This window comes from Microcaecilia unicolor, chromosome 1, assembly GCF_901765095.1.
Source record: "Microcaecilia unicolor chromosome 1, aMicUni1.1, whole genome shotgun sequence".
In the NCBI taxonomy this organism is placed as follows: Eukaryota; Metazoa; Chordata; class Amphibia; order Gymnophiona; family Siphonopidae; genus Microcaecilia; species Microcaecilia unicolor.
The window spans coordinates 217,208,631-217,226,787 of NC_044031.1; the positions used below are offsets into that span (position 1 = coordinate 217,208,631).

At 45.4% G+C, this 18,157-nt stretch overlaps 1 protein-coding gene across 1 annotated transcript in view; it reads right to left on the minus strand.

The window, feature by feature from the left end:
• LOC115473286 (thyroid hormone receptor beta-like) overlaps positions 1 to 18,157 on the minus strand; it is a 120,112-nt gene that overhangs the window by 21,669 nt on the left and 80,286 nt on the right. Inside the window, exons 6-7 of the mRNA XM_030208150.1 lie at positions 12,192 to 12,397; positions 678 to 824 (exon numbers count right to left, since the gene is read on the minus strand). Of these exons, the coding sequence (XP_030064010.1) occupies positions 678 to 824; positions 12,192 to 12,397 (353 nt within the window). The remainder of the gene's footprint in view (positions 1 to 677; positions 825 to 12,191; positions 12,398 to 18,157) is intronic.

The following is an 18,157-nucleotide window of genomic DNA, read 5'->3' on the forward strand; positions in this document are numbered from 1 at the left end:
GCACATACCATGATAGTAATCAGAGGTATAGCCAGACCTCGATATTGGGGGGGGGGGGGGGGCTGAGCCCAAAGTGGGGTGGGGGCACATTTTGCCACGCTGCTTTCTGCCCCTGCCACAACCCCACATACCTGGGTTGACGGGGGTCCCCAAGCCCTGCTAGTAGAAGCCTTCCTGTGATGATACTCAGCACTGTGCTGCCTGCCCTGATTTCCCGCCCTGGCGCGCATGCTCGGTTTTAGTGAAACAATTTCATTAAAACTAAGCATGCGAGCGAGGGAGGGGGAAGCGCAGGGTAGGCAGCGAATATCAGTGCAGGAAAGCTTCTGCTGACAGTGCTTGGGGACCCCCGCCAGCTAAACTAGTAGACTTTGGTGGGCCTGAACCCAAATTGGGGGGGGGGGCAGGCCCCCAAGGGCCCTCCAACATGGTTATGCCACTCCACTGATAGTAATGGACTTCATTCTTAAACCCAGGGTATGTGGAATATGATCTCAATCTCTCAGATTTATTACTAATACATACCATGAGAATAGCTCAGTGCAAATGCAATTCATATAAGAATAAGCATATATTTTGAAAAGAACACATTCCACACTGTGCTAACTTCTATATTTGATGGCAAGGTTTTGGATGAACTGATCTAAATAACACAAATATATATATAAGTTTCTCACCTCACAAAACATGGGTAACTTTTTGGCAAAATCCACCACTCTTGTAATTGCTGGTGTGATGATTTTTGTAAACTGACTAAAGGCTTCTAAGTCCACTTTTCCACCTTCAGGAGCATTGACTATTGGTGCTTGTCCGATATCTTCTGGCTGGTTATACCAAATAAAACAAATTTTAAACCATGTGGAACATTTTGGCAGTCATTTAATTTCTAATTGACTCTCAGTACTGAGTATTAGGGCCCTGTTTACTAAGATATGTTAGTGTTTTTAGAGTGCCTACACTTAGCGCGCACGCTAACCACGTAGGCACCTATAGGGATATTGTAGGCACGTATATGGTTAACGTGCATTAAAAACGTTAACGTGCCTATAACACTGCTTAGTAAACAGGGCCCTTAGAGGCTCATTTTCAAAGCACTTAGCCTCCCAAAGTTCCATAGAAACCTATGGAACTTAGCCTCCCAAAGTGCTTTGAAAATATGCCTCTTAGTGTCCTAAAAACGTCTGCTAGTATATATCAATTTCCATAGAAAAGCTGTATTTTCAATGATGCTCCAAGTCACCGATAAAAACAGTAATGTACGCATCTCTTCAAATCAGTGACCTTGAAAAGAGAGAGAGCAAGGATTCCCTTTCTCTGTCAGGTTACACTAACAAATATTACCTCCGGAGTTATGTTCTCATACAGCAAATACCCACTAGGGACAGAAAAAGTACCTGCATATATGTAAACTGCTTTGGTTGTACCCACAGAAAGTCGGTATATCCTGTGGGATACCACAAGGATCAATTCTGCCACCTATTCTGTTCAATATCCACCTCAAGCCACTAGCCGATAGACACTCAGTTCTACATCAACCATTTTCAAGCTGCAGTAAAAATGGCCGTAGCATGCAGGAAAAACCCACTTAAGGGCATGCTAAGGCCACTTTCTACTGCAGCTCAGTAACAGGACCCTTGTGTGTGTGTTTTTTTAATTTACTGAATTCCTCAGTGTAGGCTCAGACACTACAGTCACAAAGTTCTGGAGAAGAGTGACATATGAGACTCAAGGGCTAGAAAGAGGGCAGGCTCCATAACACTCCAGCCATGGCTGACTTAAGATACAGGTACCTGATTCAGGAATCAAATGTACAGCTGCACACTAAACCATGGGGCTACCCAAAGTATTGGGAGCTGACGGTGACCAAAGTCTGAATCAAGACTGACCGAAATGGAGATGGGTGTTCTTGAAGGCAATTTTAAAAAGGCATTTTCACAGGTACAACAGCATTTTACACCAAAAAAACCTAGGCTTTTATAAAGTAACTCTCCTGAAAAAGAGGTAAGTAAATTTATATGCATACAACTCATATGCCCAGTTTACCTTAACTGAGCGGAGACATTCCTAGGGGTGAGCTGGGGGAACTATTAGCATTTAAAAGCGTACAGAGGTGTACTATATGTGCATAAATGTTTTTCATAGCTGTGCTATAATTCAAATGTCTAAATTACAAATGGGGCCTCTAAATGAGCTTCAATCCAAAGGCCAAGAAAAAGTGATTAGCCACCAAGGAGGACCCCAGATGAGTCCTGGAGGTGGTTGGATGGGAGAGGTCAGTTTAGAGAAAGTGGAATGGGCTTTTTGGCAGAGGGAAGGGGGGATTCGGGGGTGCTCAAAGTGGGAGTAGAGGGGGATTGGAGTGCTGTGCTTGGTGAGGGACGGGGGGGAGTCAGGATTCATTGCAGTGGGCATACAATACTTTTCACTACAATGTCTGTGGTCTAAAATCTCTATGTAGACATTGCAGTGCTGAATCAGACATGTCTATATGGAGGGGCGGTTGCTGTTGATATTCTCAATGTCTGTTCTTCTAAAATGTGTCTTCGCACTATAGGGATGCGTATGCCAGCATACATTTTAGAAAGGGATCTACCTTCAGCAGACCTTTCTCTAATACACTTGTGGAACTGTAGATGTCCCGACCTACACTTCTCAATGCCAGTTTATGTGTCCTTTCTAAAATGCTGCACATCTTCACAGCAGATGTAAATTTTGCAAGTGTGCATTTGCTATTGGAGCTGGTTCTGAGTGCCTATATTGCCCTTATATAATAGACTTAAAATACGTACCTTTTCCCAGCTTTTTGAGCTAGGTGCTCAGTTAGAAATAAAGCCTCATGGGGAACAATTTTCGAAATGCATGCAGGAGAGAAGAGTTCCAGGACAGCAGAAAATTGACACTGAGTATGTCTTCTGTGTCTGGAGGGTTCTTCAGAGAGCAATGTCAGTAGACATGGCTGGAAACAGAAGACAGTATGAAATGGAATGAACTAAGGATGAACCTGCCCCTCCCCCCGACTCAGAAGGGCAATTGCATCTGAACATGTCCTCATCATAACCATCAGAAAGTGTAGACACTGCAATGGTTTGAATATATACTTTGATAATACATCCAGTACAACATACATACTTGAGTTCTGTACTTAAGCAAAACAATTTGCTGAGGCTCAGATAGCTCTTTTGTCTCAGGTCTCTGAACCACTTTGACCACAGTAACAATGACAGTGGTAACAAAGACCTTTGTGGTCTAGAATCCATTGCTAGGAAATACAGAAATACATTTGCCTTATTTAATACAAATAGACTTATTTTTGAAGTGCTCAAATGCATGTTAGCATGTCTCTTTTGCATCCCCCCTTCTCTCTCTCTTTCCTTCTCTGTGTCATTCACTTCATATCTTCTAGGTCTTCTTTGTACGTCTGGTGCCCTGTGAAAACTTCTAATTTGAAAGGGGGACTAGGACTACGGGAGATCCTTTGCTTAGTTAAATGCCTACTGAGGGTAGCCCCTCTCAAAGGATGCTCTCTCTTGTGGCTACCCAAGGGGTGGGGTGTGCCCACAATATAAAACCTACTGTTTAGCCCAGCAGTTCACAAACATTCTCGGTTCTCAGCACCTTTAGTGTTTAAGTAATAATTTTCATAGCACCACTAGGCCACACATTTTCTCTCAGGTCTTCTTTCATCTCCCCCCCCCCCCCCCCCCAGGGTGGAGGCAATGACGATGACAACAACAATGGCAGCATGGAGTCCTACCTTTGCTGGCAGGGATGCTCTAGACCTGCCAGCTGAAGCAAGTTTGCTGCTCAAACCCCAAGCTGCCTGAAGAACTGAGCATGCGCGGGAACGTCAGTGTTGATGGCTGAAACATGCCACTGACTTCCTCAGGTAACATGGAGCTCAGGGCTTAGGCAGTGGGCCACTTCAGCTGGCAGGGCTTGGGCATCTCCACCAGCCGTTCCATGGGAACCACAATTTTGAAGGAGATCTTAAAATATGCCGCAGCTCCCCTGTAAAGTTGCTGCGGTACCCTGGGACCCCACGGTGCACAGTTTGGAAACTGCTGGTTTAAGCTGAAGCCTGAGAATATCTGCAGCACTCACAGCAAGGCTCACAATGATCATATCAATCAAACCAGTATTTTGCAGATTTTCCATTGAAATGCCACTATGAAAACGTTGCTGCTACAAGCAAGGTACGGAGCAACAACTGGAAAAACTCACTGATATGCAAGTTTTATTTTTTCCTGAGAAAAACACATTTGTGGTGTGAATATCTTGTTCAGGTAAAATTTATTTTGGATACTTTAATATAGAAACATAGAAAATGATGGGTGATAAAAGACCACATGGCATATCCAATCTGCCCATCCATAGCAAACAATATATTCAATAACTCTTTCTTCTCTTTTACAGATCCTCTGTGCTTATCCCATGTTTCCTTGAAATAAGATAATTCTTATCTCCACTGCTTCTGCTGGGAGATTGCTGCTTGCATCCTCCACCCTTTCCTTGAAGAATTATCTCCTTGAGTTATTTTTTAAGTCTATCCCCTTTCATCTTCATTCTGTGCTCCCTCATTCCAGGGCTTCCTTTCAAATAAAGAGGCCTGTCTCCTTTGCCTTTATATCATGGAGATTTTTAAATGCCTCTAGCATATCTTCTTTTTCCTGCTTTTCTTCCAAAGTATACATATCAGGGTTGATATTCAAAGCGATTTAACTAGCTGAAAATGGCTCCTGACTGAATAAATCACCTGTTCTGGGCTAACCACTCATTTTCAGTGGTACTTAACCAGTTAGTGTCGCTGAAAATGTCCTGGTAGAGTCAAACTCAAAACTGCTCCGGGGGCAGAGTCTGCACTTAGCCAGTTACGTGTCGATATTCAGCACTTAATCAGTTAAGGTCACCACATACATAGGACCATATAAAAGTCAGTCCCATCATTATGCAGTTCCCTATAACCAGTTATGTACTGGATGTCGTACTTAACTAGCAATGATTTAACTGGCTCCGGAAACTTGGAAATTCAATACTGAAGTCTGTACATGGCCCGGCACTGAATTTCTGGGCATAACACCGGTGATGGTCAGCAAAATGCAGAGCACCACCAGCTAAAAATCAACCCAATCGAGATTTTTCAGTCTATCCCCATATGCTTTATGATGGAGACCACTGACCATTTTTAGTAGTTACCCTCTGGAGCGACTCCATCCTACTCATATTTTTTGAAGATGCAGTCTCCAGAACTGTATACAGTACTCTAAATGAGGTTTCACCAGAGTCTTATGCAGAGGTATTATCACCTCCTTTTTTCTGCTGGAAATTTCTCTCCCTACCAGTGGCGAAGCTAGGGCTGAATGGGCCACGAGTGGAAAAATTGAGATAGGCCCCCTTTAACACCATCTCTAACAAAGTGGTGGACAGTTATGTTTAAAAGAGGATCATTATATTTCAGGGGCTTTTAATTAGTAATTAGTAGAGTGAGACCCTGAGTACAGAGGTCTCTTGGAGAAGGACTGGGAGTGGAGGAATCCCCATTGTGTTGTCTGGGCTGCAGTACCTGTGAGGGAGACCCAGGGAAGCAAGGAGTGGCTGGCAGCTAAGGTAAAGAGTCTCATCCGCCCGCACCCTCGGAGTCATCTTCGACTCCTCCCTCTCCTTCTCCACGCATATCCAGCAGACAGCCAAGACCTGTCGCTTCTTCCTCTTTAACATCAGCAAAATTCGTCCTTTCCTCTCTGAGCACACCACCCGAACTCTCATCCACGCTCTCATTACCTCTCGCCTTGACTACTGCAACCTACTCCTCACTGGCCTCCCACTCAACCATCTATCCCCCCTTCAATCCATTCAGAACTCTGCTGCACGTCTTATATTCCGCCAGAACCGATATACTCATATCACCCCTCTCCTTAGGTCACTTCACTGGCTTCCCATCAGATACCGCATTCAATTCAAGCTTCTTCTTACCTACAAATGCACTCAGTCTGCAGCCCCTCATTACCTCTCTACCCGCATCTTCCCTTATGTTCCCGCCCGAAACCTCCGCTCACAGGACAAATCCCTCCTCTCAGTACCCGTTCTCCACCACCACCAACTCCAGGCTCCATCCATTCTGCCTCTCCTCACCCTATGCCTGGAATAAACTTCCTGAACCCATACGCCAAGCCCCCTCCCTACCCATCTTCAAATCCCTACTCAAAACCCACCTCTTCAATGTTGCTTTCGGCACCTAACCTTTATACCTTTCAGGAAATCTAGACTGCCCCAATTTGACGACCCCTACTTGACTGACTGTACATATGTCCTTTAGATTGTAAGCTCTTTGAGCAGGGACTGTCCTTTCTATGTTAAACTGTACAGCGCTGCGTAACCCTAGTAGCGCTTTAGAAATGTTAAATAGTAGTAGTAGTAGTAGTAATATCTTATTAAATCTTTGCGATAAGCCTACAAAGGGAACACATTAGATTTTACACCCCAGATATATTGTTGAAGTATGTCGGAATGAGATAAACCACTGTCAGGCTTATTTTCGAAAGAGAAGGACGCCCATCTTCCGATACAAACTGGAAGATGGGCGTCCTTCTCACAGGGTCGCCCAAATCGGTATAATCGAAAGTCGATCTTGGGAATCCCCAACTGCTTTCCGTCGCGGGGACGACCAAAGAACCTGGGGACATGTCGGAGGTGTAGTGAAGGCGGGACTTGGGCGTGCCTCTAACACATGGGCATCCTCGACACATAATGGAAAAAAAGGGCGTCTCCAACGAGCATTTGGACGACTTTACCTGGCCCTGTTTTTCTTATGATCAAGGCACAAAAAGGTGCCCGAAATGACCAGATGACCACCTGAGAGAATCAGGGATGACCTCCCCTTACTCCCCAGTGGTCACTAACCCCCTCTCACCCTCAAAAAATATCTTTCAAAATATTTTGTGCCAGCCTGTAATGTCATACTCGGGTCCATGACAGCAGTATGCAGGTCCCTGGGGCAGTGCACTTCAGGCAGGTGGACCCAGGCCCATCCCCCCCACCTGTTACATTTGTGGTGGTAAATGTGAGCCCCCCAAAACCCACCACAAACCCACTGTACCCACACCTAGGTGCCCCCCTTCACCCCTTAGGGCTATGGTAGTGGTTTACAGTTGTGGGTAGTGGGTTTTGGAGGGCTCAGCACACAAGGTAAGGGAGCTATGTACCTGGGAGCTTTTTATGAAGTCCACTGCAGTGCCCCCTAGGGTGCTCGGTTGGTGTCCTGGCATGTCAGGGGGACCAGTGCACTACGAATGCTGGCTTCTCCCATGACCAAAGGGCTTGCATTTGGTCGTTTGAGATGGGCGTCCTTGGTTTCCATTATCGCCAAAAATCAGAAACAACCAAGTCTAGGGGCGACCATCTCTAAGGACGACGTAAATTTCAAGATTTGGGCGTCCCTGACAGTATTATCGAAACGAAAGACGGGCGTCCATCTTGTTTTGATAAATGGGTTTCCCCGCCCCTTCGGCGGGACATTTTGCGAGGACATCCTCAGCAAAACTTGGCCGTCCCTTTCGATTATGCCCCTCTGTGTATCCCAATAACAGGGGAGCAAGCGAATCGGCAGGACTACACACAGGGAACTGGAACAGAAGTGTTAGATCTCATCTAAAAAACATCAGCAGAGGAAAAGGTACAAACTTGGGTGGTAGTTTATTTTCCTTCAACAGGTACAAAAGTTTCTACAACTGCAATATGGAAGGGAAATATCTTGCCACCAAAGCTGTTGCCCCCATTAGAGCTTCTGCCTAGAGAATGACACGGGGACAAACTTGTCCCCATTCCCACCCCATGGGTTGTCTCTGTCCCCACTCCATCTTCACAGGCTCTGTCCCTATCCCTATCCCGTCCCTGCAAAATCTGTACCAATCCCGCCCCCTCAAGCTCTGTCCCCGTCCCCATCCCCGCAATTACTGCATGTCCCCATCCCTGTGTCATTCTCTACTTATGCCTAAGTCCAAATGGACATCGTGATTCAAGGCAACAGACTGTTTCTGTGTGCAAGATGCCTGTAGGTTGAATTCTTCCTGAAACAAGTAGAAGAACTGAGGAGCATAAACAGTAAAGTAACACATTTTACTAATGGTGTGAAAATAGCTCGGTCCTTGGTCTGAATGTTTCTGACATTTTTGTGAGAAATATTGCACAAGAGCTGTCAAGTAAGATTTGCCTTTTTGTGGATAATACCAAAATCTGAAATAGGGTAGACACTCTTGAAGATGCAGATAACATAAGGAGGGATCTAGCGAAACTTGAAAAATAGACTGGCAGTTAAGATTTAATGCTAAAAAAAATGCAAGATCATTCATTTGGACTGCAGTAATACAAGGGAGTAGTAAAGTATAGTGGGTGAAGTACTTCTGTGCATTAAAGAAGAGTGGGACTTGGTAGTAATCATACCTAATGATCTTAAGCTAGCCAATTATGTAGACGAGGCAATGGCAAAAGCTAGAAGGAAGTTTGGGTACATAGGAAGCAGGGGCATAGCTACCATTGAGCGCGCCCAGCAAAAGGCCCAGGACTGCCCAATGGTAGAGGCCCACCTGCAATTGCACCCTCCCTTCCTCCTGCTCAGGTTCAGCATCTTTTCATCCCCCTCCCTGTGTCCAGCATCTTTTTAGCTCCTCTCACCCACATGCCAGTCTTCCAGATTGCTGCAGGGGTGAAAACTGGCCGGCAGAGTCTTTCCTCTGCTGGGTCACACCCAGTGGCGTAGGAAGGGGGGGGGGGCGGTCCGCCCCAGGTGCACGCCACTGGGGGGGGGGGGGTGTCGGCTCCGCTGGTTCCCTGCTTCCTCTGCCCCGGAACAGCTTACTTTTCGCCCGCCCCTCGCTTCCTAATTCAAGTAAGAATGCACTCCGGGGGGGGGGGGGGTGGGCCCCGCGGGGGGGGGGCCCGTGCTGCACCCGAGGGGGGGGGGGCCCGTGCTGCACCCGAGGGGGGGGGGCACCGTGCTGCACCCAAGGGGGGGTGCGCAGCGGCGACCCGCCCCAGGTGTCAGCCGCCCTCGCTACGGCACTGGTCACACCTATAGGAAGTTGCAAAAAATGTGTTAGGATGTGGCAGAGGAAAGGCTTTGCCCACTAGACAGCCAGTTTTCATTGCTGCATTGAAAGACTGGCGTGGGAAGGAAGGGGGTAACTAGAAATATGTTGGTCCCAGGAACTAGGAAGGGGGGGAAATTAGGAGAGGGAGAGATGCTTGACTTGGGGGCAGGGAGCAGAGGGAGAGTGCCGAGGAGGCCAAAGGCAGCATGTTTGAATTAGTCCCGTGCCGGAAACCCTCTGTTTAGAAAAAAATAATTTTTAAGTTAGACTGGCAGGTGAGGGAGATGCAGGACAGGGATGGAGAGAAGGGAAAGACATGCCGTGCAGCGTGTGCCGTTTCTGGTGCCCCCAAATGTTGGCATCCCCCTGCTGTGCATACCCTGCTTACCACATATCGCTGGTCCTGTTCTCTTATAGTGACAGATTTTCTTTACAAGTCTGGAATGAATTTGCTTTTTGCAGTGTTTGTTTACTGGATGCATTGGCAGGGCTGGGCGCCACCATTTTCAAGGCGGCGCTGCTGGAAGAGGAGGGAGTCTACCTCCCTCCTCCAACAATGGTATGGGGGGGCAGGGAAGAGGACCGCTAGACCCCCAGGTTGGAGGGGCTTGATTCACGGCCCACTGGACCACTAGGGCCTTTCTTAGGGGAATGCTGGGGAGGTTAGGGGGCCTGGAGATTCACTGGATCTCCAGCCCCCCCAAGAACTTGTGTCGAGGGGGTGTCGGGTGGACTGGAGTTCTGCTGTTTTCTGGCTTAGGATGGGGGTTCGGTGGGGGCACTAGGCTACCAGGGCCATGCTGTTTGGGGTCTGGTTGTCCCATGGACCTCCAGCCACTGTGTTTGACAGGCCTAGGCTTTTGACAGCCCTGACTTGTCAAACAAGCGCAGGAGGACTGTGCCTGAGCGCGGAAAATTTTGCATGGTATTATCTCTGATCATAGGGGTGGTAAAGCCCTGTACTGTTCCAGCGCTATTTTTGAGCGCTGCTTGGAACAGCGTGGGGCTTTCGATCATCTGGGCATCAGTGAGTAGCAAGAACTGCATTTAGAGACCCCTATTCTAGTATGCCTTAGTATATTCTACTTCATGTTTTTCTTACAGCTTACCAAATGCAATAGTCAGGGTCGGTCTTAGGCAGGGGCGACAGGTGTGGTCGCACAGGGCCTCGCGCTCCCATGGGCCCTGCAGCGGCCTTAGCATCACTCTCCTCCTTCCTGCTTCAGCTGTCATTATCGTCTCCTGTTCTCAATCTAACCGCCTTGGTCCGTTCCCTCCTACTCCTTTTTGGCTCTTTGCAGAGCTGCCTTCTTCAATCTGGGCCGCAGGCAGCGTCAGTGAGGTAAGCACACTGCCTTTGGCGGCCTGGAAACTTTCTCTCTGATGCAATTTCCTGTCGCGCGGGATGCTGCTACATTTGGAGAGCTTCTGGGGACGCTGAAGGCAGTGTGCCTACCTCACTGACACTGCTGGCGGCATGGAAAATTAAAGAAGGCAGTGGTGCTGCAAGCCAGAACTAAGGGAGCGGGTAGAAGAGAGCTGAAGGCGGTTAGATTGAGACGGCCGGTGAAGCCCATGAGGTTGGTCTCCTTTTCCCTCTCCTCCGTGCACCCCTTTCCCCTTACCCAAACAAAGGGCCCCTTTTACTAAGCCGCATAGGTGCCTACACGCGCCGAATGCACGCCAAATTGGAGTTACTGCCTGGTTACCGTGTGGCCCTTGTGGTCATTTCAATTTTGCCCATCTGAAAGATATTTTTTATTTTCTAGCGCGCGTAACGGACGCGCACCAAGTGGCATCTGACGTGCATAGGTCATTACCGCCCAAATTCTTTATCGCTAGGTCTATGGCTGGCGGTAAGGTCTCAGACCCAAAACAGACGCACGGCAATTTTGATTTTCCCGCACGTCCATTTTCGGCAAAAAACAAGAGGCATTTTTTGCAGGCGTGCTGAAAAATGGATCTGCGCATGCCCAAAACCTGTGCCTACATTACCGCAAGCCATTTTTCAGTGCGCCTTTGTAAAAGGACACCAAAGCAAGCAAATCTATGAGCTGCTCTATCCATGTTGTTGATCTTTATTGTTGGTAGCATTTTTAATGGACCTCACTTATATTTTCAAAGATGCCGGCTTCTGTACCATATGGATGTACACAGAGGAAGTGTTGGCTTCATCTAATTAGATCTAAATCGTAATCATTGTGTCATTTGGAGGGGCAGATTATAGGGACTCACTCTATTCTGATGTTTTCACCTAGTAAAGGGCCAAAACAGACATTATGAGTATCAGGTGCTTAACAATCAGACTTAATAAGGACAGTTTAAAAAAATCATTAATTAGGTTGAGACCTGGGAGCATTTAACATCTTTTTTTTTCCCTGTGCCTACATCTAAAGAAAAAGATGGCATGTGGGAACTTGCTCATTTTGCTTTGTGGAATGCAGTGGTATATTACAAAAATGCACTTGCCTTTTTTTTTATTACTACTATTTCACAGACAAGGTACTGAATAATGAGGGAATGGTTTCCTTCATGCAGAACTGTCCTGAGTCAGTCTAAATGTGACTACATTGTCCAGTTCAGCACACTATTAACTGCCAAGTTCATACAACGTTAATTATGTTCAGTGAAAAAATAAATCTGTTGGCTCAGTCTGCTTGCTATGTGACTATTCAATCACTGTTTCATTATTGCTACCAAGTATTAAACATTAAGGGCATTTGTTTTAATTTATCCAGTCCTTACATGCACATGGTTTTGCTGTTTAAACCCAAAGGTTTCCTATGATAGCATTGTGCTTATTTGAATTAGTTTTTCGGTGCAAGTTTTGCTTGATTTATCTTTATTTGGAATAAAAAATTTTAAAACACATCTTGTCAACAAGGGGCAGGGCTAGATGGGGGCAGGGGGTGGGGATAGGTAGGGGCAGGGGACCCCACCGAACTGGTCTGCACAGGGCCCTGCAATTACTAAGACCGGCCCTGGCAATAGTTAACTGCAGAAAAAAAAACTCCACAAAGTTGCAACAACTAGAGTGATAAGCAAGAGGTCTTGATGAAAAGTTGATATAAATGCATCAATAGGCTGAGAATGAATTTTGGTGCTTACCAAAAACTTCCTCTTCTGTTTCCAGTGGCTTCCTTGTGCATTGGTGGCCACATGGGCTTCTGTAACTACATGTATTAGACTCCACTCCTCCTGATTTGGCTCAGGCTTGTGCACAACAGTCTTCTGTAGCTCATCCCGCCGCCTCTTTTCTCTGTTTTCTTCTATAAGCTTTCTTTTTGCCAACCGCTTGCTGTCATCCAGCACCACTAGCCAACCATAACAACAGATGGTTATTTTGCCAGTCTGAACTGTACCTTTGCAAGACAGTTTGTATTTAGGTCCTCCCTGGCATATATGTTGCCACATTTCATGATCTTTAAGAGCATTTGATAAACAGGATGTGTCATCAAACTCAACAGTGTGGACTCAGTCAAAAATGCAAATACTTATAATGGAATAAAAAAAAACATTACCTCACAGCAATGCAGACCATAGCCTGATCTAATACAACAGAGTGCATATAACAGGAAGTCAACAAAGAACATTTCTCTGGGTTCTGGAGAGGATATTCTGAGCAAAGACTCGTAATAAGCAGGGTGCAATATCCTGGCTGCCACAAATTTCTAAAGTAGAATCAACATGGATGCTTTGAGAAGAATTTTCAAGGCCAGCTTATATATGGGTTTCATATTGCTCGTACTTTTATAACCATACTCTGGGGTGTGACTAGGATGGGGGAAACAATATTTGAAGACAACATTTTCAAATCTATGCTTTTGGGGGCAATTCTATAAAGGGCACTAAAAGTTATGCACCCAAAATCTAGATTCAGTAAATGGCGCTCAAAATTTGACGCTGAAAAACATCGGCGATGAATGGTATTCTATAAAGGGTGTGCCAGGATGGTGCCCTTTATAAAATAGCGCCAGGATCCATGCTCGACTTTGAGTGCAAGGATTTACACCAAGTGAAACCACGTGCAAATCCTGGTTTATAAGTTAGATGTACATCCCCCGAATTCTATAACACTGTGCGCATCTTTAGTAAATGCCCCTGACCCACCCACGTCCCCTTTTGAGTTGCACACAGATCTTTATAGAATAGCACTTAGCAAGATGTGTGTGCAAATACTAATTGGAGCCAATTAACTGCAATAATTTGTTGTTAGACCCCAATTACTGCTAGTTAATAGATCATTACTCAATTAAGATGTACATGGACCTTAGGTGCACGCCCAAATTTGGGTGCACAATTTTGGGCACCATATATAGAATCTGAGGGTAAGCTAATATTCTAGAATGGCAAATTTGTAAGCCTAATCCGTTTCAGAATACTAGTATAAGTTAACAATTAGGCACATAAATAGGTGCAGCCACTTAGGTTTGCTCTGTGGCAGGTGTAAATGGGTGCGCCTAAATGCAGCAGTTAGGCACCTGACAGTATTCAATAAAGCACGTGCTTAAATAGTCAGAATGCACATGCCTCTCCCATGTGAACAACCTTTAAAAGAACTATAGTGACACCGCTCTTAAAAAGTGAGCAGCTTGACAAATCAAAGGTAGGAAACTATCATCCTGTTACTTTCATTCTTTTTTTAGGACTTTCTCGAAGAGTGCTGTATTCTGGATGACCTTCAGTTTGGTTTCTGCCTTAAATTTTCTAATGAGACTTTATTGATCTCAGTCTATGACAGTATTAGAGCTGGCTTTGATTATTTGATGGTTAGATATTGTGATAAAGTCACCTCCAGGATAGTTGGGTTAAGGCAGTTTCAGTCTGAAATACAAGTCCCAGAAGGCATTGCAGGCAAGGAGCCAGAGGGTGAGATGAAGAACCCGGACTGGACTCCTAGCTGCAATCGGGGAAGACATGGGTGTAAACTGGCAGGTTGTGTAGAGTGGCTGCCACTAGGCGGAAAGAGAGTTAGGAAACCCTGTGTGCAGGAGCTCATCATTGGTCTCATTAGTCTAATGCTTAACTCAGCTGGTTTGGGTGTGAGGAAGCTAATGGGAGGAGAATGATTGGTTGTGGTAGCTGAAGCCAGGGATTGATTAGGCAGGTGGGAAGGAGTCCCAGGAGGAGGAGTTCAGTTCAGGAGAGAGAAGCAGAAGGAGAGAAGAAATTTGCAGGCTGAAAACCCTTGGGCAGGGAGGTCCCTAAAGTACTGAAGCAGGTGAAATTCCTTGGGTGAGAGGAAGTCCCAAAAGTATTGAATTCACTGTGAAGCTGATGCAGGGGAAAACCCTTGGGTAGAAGGAGTCCCTAAAATATTGAACTCTCCTGAAGGTAAAGAGGATAGAAGGTAGAAACTGCTGCTTGGTGACTGAACTGTGATGATGAACTGAAAGAACTGTTTGTCTTGGGAATTGAATTACTGTTTATTGTGCGCTGGATAAAGAGCCCAGACTGGAGTCTGTAAGCCTGTATTGAATCCTGGTATGTGCTATGCTGCTGTTGGAACTGTGTACTAGAAACCTGCATGGAATAAAAGTTCTTAAGATTGAAGTTACTGATGGACATCTGTTTCTTCACTGTACCGGGAGCCTGTGGCTGGAGGAGATTGTTCTATCCTTGGCTGCACAAGAGAGGTACCTGGTTACAATATAATGACAGCCTTTGATACAGAGCATCATGGTCTTCTTTTAGATCGTTTGGCAGCATTGGGTATAAAAGGGAAAGTATTAGAGAGGTTTTTTTTTTTTGCTTAAAAGAGTTTTTTGGGTTCAGATAAATCAAGACATCTCTGAGTAGGTAAATATGGATTCAGGGGGTCCCACAAAAGTCAGCCCTCTCCCCTGTACTTTAATATTTATGATTTCTCTCTATCAACTTCTTGCAGGACTAGGAGTCTCTTATAGATTATACACAGATGATAAACAGGCTTCTTTTTTTTTTATTTATTTAGGGGTAATTTTAGATTCATCATTATCATTTAAAACACGTTTAAGATCTCTGTTGAAAAAGATTTTTTTCAAAAGTGATAAGAAGGCAAAAAGATCTATTATCGGCAGTGAACTTTAGAACAGTAGTACATGCCTTAATGATACCACTATCCCCTGGATTCTTTATATAGTACTCAAATGTCACGGTCTCAGGCTCTTGAACACTGGAACAACGTGAGCCCTTGGGCTACTGTCGAGGAGCGGTAGCAGCAGACAAAATCCCCCAACCAGAAACGAGCAAGGATGGAGCTGGAATCTGGAACGGACTTGGCTGGACCCAAATACTGGAACAGACTAGACTGGAATAACAGAACTGGAGCAACCGGACTTCACCTGCGCTGATCACCATTCCCCAGAGGTTGAGCCCCTAGTTGCGGGTGGCCTGCAGGACTTATAGGACGGAGCTGGTAGACAAGAAATGCTGGACTAGACTGACTGGAACAATAGGATACTCACACCAGACACTGGGTACTAAACAAGCTTGACTAAAACAGGATTCAGGATTCTCACACAAGGCATAGGATACTGAAACAAGCTTGACTGAACAGGGACTGAAGGTCAGAGGAGAAAAGAACAAACAAGGCAGGCTAGGCAGGATACAAAACTAGGCCACACAGACAAACAGTAAAGCAATGGCTGAAGGCTGACAAGGCAGCCACAAAGAAGGATACACAGACAAGCAAAAGAGCAATGGCTGAAGGCTGACAAGCAACCACAAAGAAGGATATAGAGACAAGCAAAAGAGCAATGGCTGAAGGCTGCCAGGCAGCCACAAAGAAGGATACAGAGACAAGCAAAAGAGCAATTGCTGAAGGCTGCCAGGCAGCCACAAAGAAGGATACACAGACAAGCAAAAGAGCAATGGTTGAAGGCTGCCAGGCAGCCACAAAGAAGGATACAGAGACAAGCAAAAGAGCAATGGCTGAAGGCTGCCAGGCAGCCACAAAGAAGGATACAGAGACAAGCAAAAGAGCAATGGCTGAAGGCTGTCAGGCAGCCACAAAGAAGGATACACAGACAAGCAAAAGAGCAATGGCTGAAGGCTGTCAGGCAGCCACAAAGAAGGATACACAGACAAGCAAAAGAGCAATGGCTGAAGGCTGACAGGCAGCCACGGAGAAGGATACACAAACAAAAGAGCAATGGGCTGAAGGCTGACAGGCAGCCACAAAGAAGAATACACAGACAAGCAAAGAGCAATGGCTGAAGGCTGGCAAGCAGCCACAAAGAAGGATAAAAGCAGTAGTGCTTAAGAGCTTAACTGCACACAGACTAAACAAGAACAAGGCAAGGCATACAGGCAAGAAATAAAGCAAGGCAGAAGTGCTAGACAGCACACCAACTAACCTAGAGACTTTTGGCGTTGCAAAAGCAAACTAGAAAGTTCCCAGTTGGTTAATAAAGGCAATCTCACAGCTGAGATCACCAGTAAGGGTGAGGCATAGTACTAAAAATCCCAAGCAAGTCTGGAAAACTGGAAGATCCGGACCGGACTGGAATGACTTCTGGAACATGCTTGAGAAACAGGAACAAGACAGTCCATAGCAACCATAGGGGCAAAGTGAGCACAGACATGGAAAATAGTCACAATCGTGACAACAGTTTTGGACACCTGGTTTCGCTATCAAACCTAACAAAAAGAAACACACTATTTATTTATTCTAGCCTGTCGTGTCATCCTTCTAAAATAGTTACAAGTTGCACCACTTGATGTGACCCAATGGTTGAACCTGGAATATGCTTTTATGATCTTGGAGCATCACAAGGCAGGCTGGGACCATCCTGGTCATTGGAAATAATTTCAAAGTATCTGGGAACCGTTTTGGACTATGCCGCATAGACAGGCCCTTTCACAGAGCGGTGGTAAGCCCAATGTGGGCTTACTGCTCGTTTTTGGGACTGCCGTTGCCCCAATGCAGCTGCTGGTGGTAGTCCCACTTGAGCACGCACCACTTCCAGGGGAAATAGAAAATCCCCGGAAATGGCTTCTGTGGCGGTAACCCGGCGGTAATTGGGCATCATCGTGTGCTGCCTGGTTACCACCAGGTTAGCGCAGGAGCCCTTATCACCACCTAAATGGGTGGTGGTAAGGACTTCCTGCTGCATGGCCATGTGGTAAGAGTTCTCTTACCGCATGGCCATGTGTACTGAGGGCTTTTTTACCTGCTGTGGTAGAAAGGGCCCTGGCACATGGGAAAAACAGCCCCCACCGCAAGCGCAGGGCCCTTTTTCCCGCAGCTTGGTAAATTTCCAACTTCATATATAATTTATAGGCTTTTTTGTGTCTTTGAGCTGTTGGGACTTTGTCTGATCTTTCTGTCTAGAAATCAAATAAATGCTTTATTTCCTACTGACTATAGTATAGAACTTATTTCTAGCTAAAAATAAAATAGATTGCTACATGGTGATTCACAGCCACCATCATACTCTTCAGAGCTTGGTAGCTTGGACATTTTCCTTTGCCTATTATGACATCAGTTCAAAGAGAATACTGGCAGGACAAATATTTGAAGTCTGACTCATAAGGACCATGGTCAAATCAGGGTTGGAAAAAACCCCCCAATAAGGCAGACGATCTGCAAGATCCAATGCTGTAAAGGCAAAGGAGCAGACCTGAAGAAAATCTTATATTTAAAAGGATTTTATTCACTAAAATAGTTAAATGAACAAGATGCCCGACACAGGACGTGTTTTGCCCTTTCCAGGGCTGTATCAGGGGCACTAAAGACTGTTAATAAACACATAAAATCAATGTTAGTATCAAATCATAAAAAACAAGTACATAAAAGTAAATGCATAAGTGATTACATAATACCACAAACTTATAATAAGACCATATAAATAAAGGAACAGCAATACTAAATGTAAAACTACTAATAAAGGACATAAATACTGTATTGATTATGGGTAGTTAAATAAATATGTATGGACATAATACATAAAATAAGTAATTATTTTAAAAAACATGCAGATGAGATAACAGTACATTCCCACAAGGTGTAAAACAGTGATAAAATAGCTGGGAACAAATAAGAAACAGAAACCATTAAGAAATCTCCTGCAGTTCATAAGGAATGAGAGTGC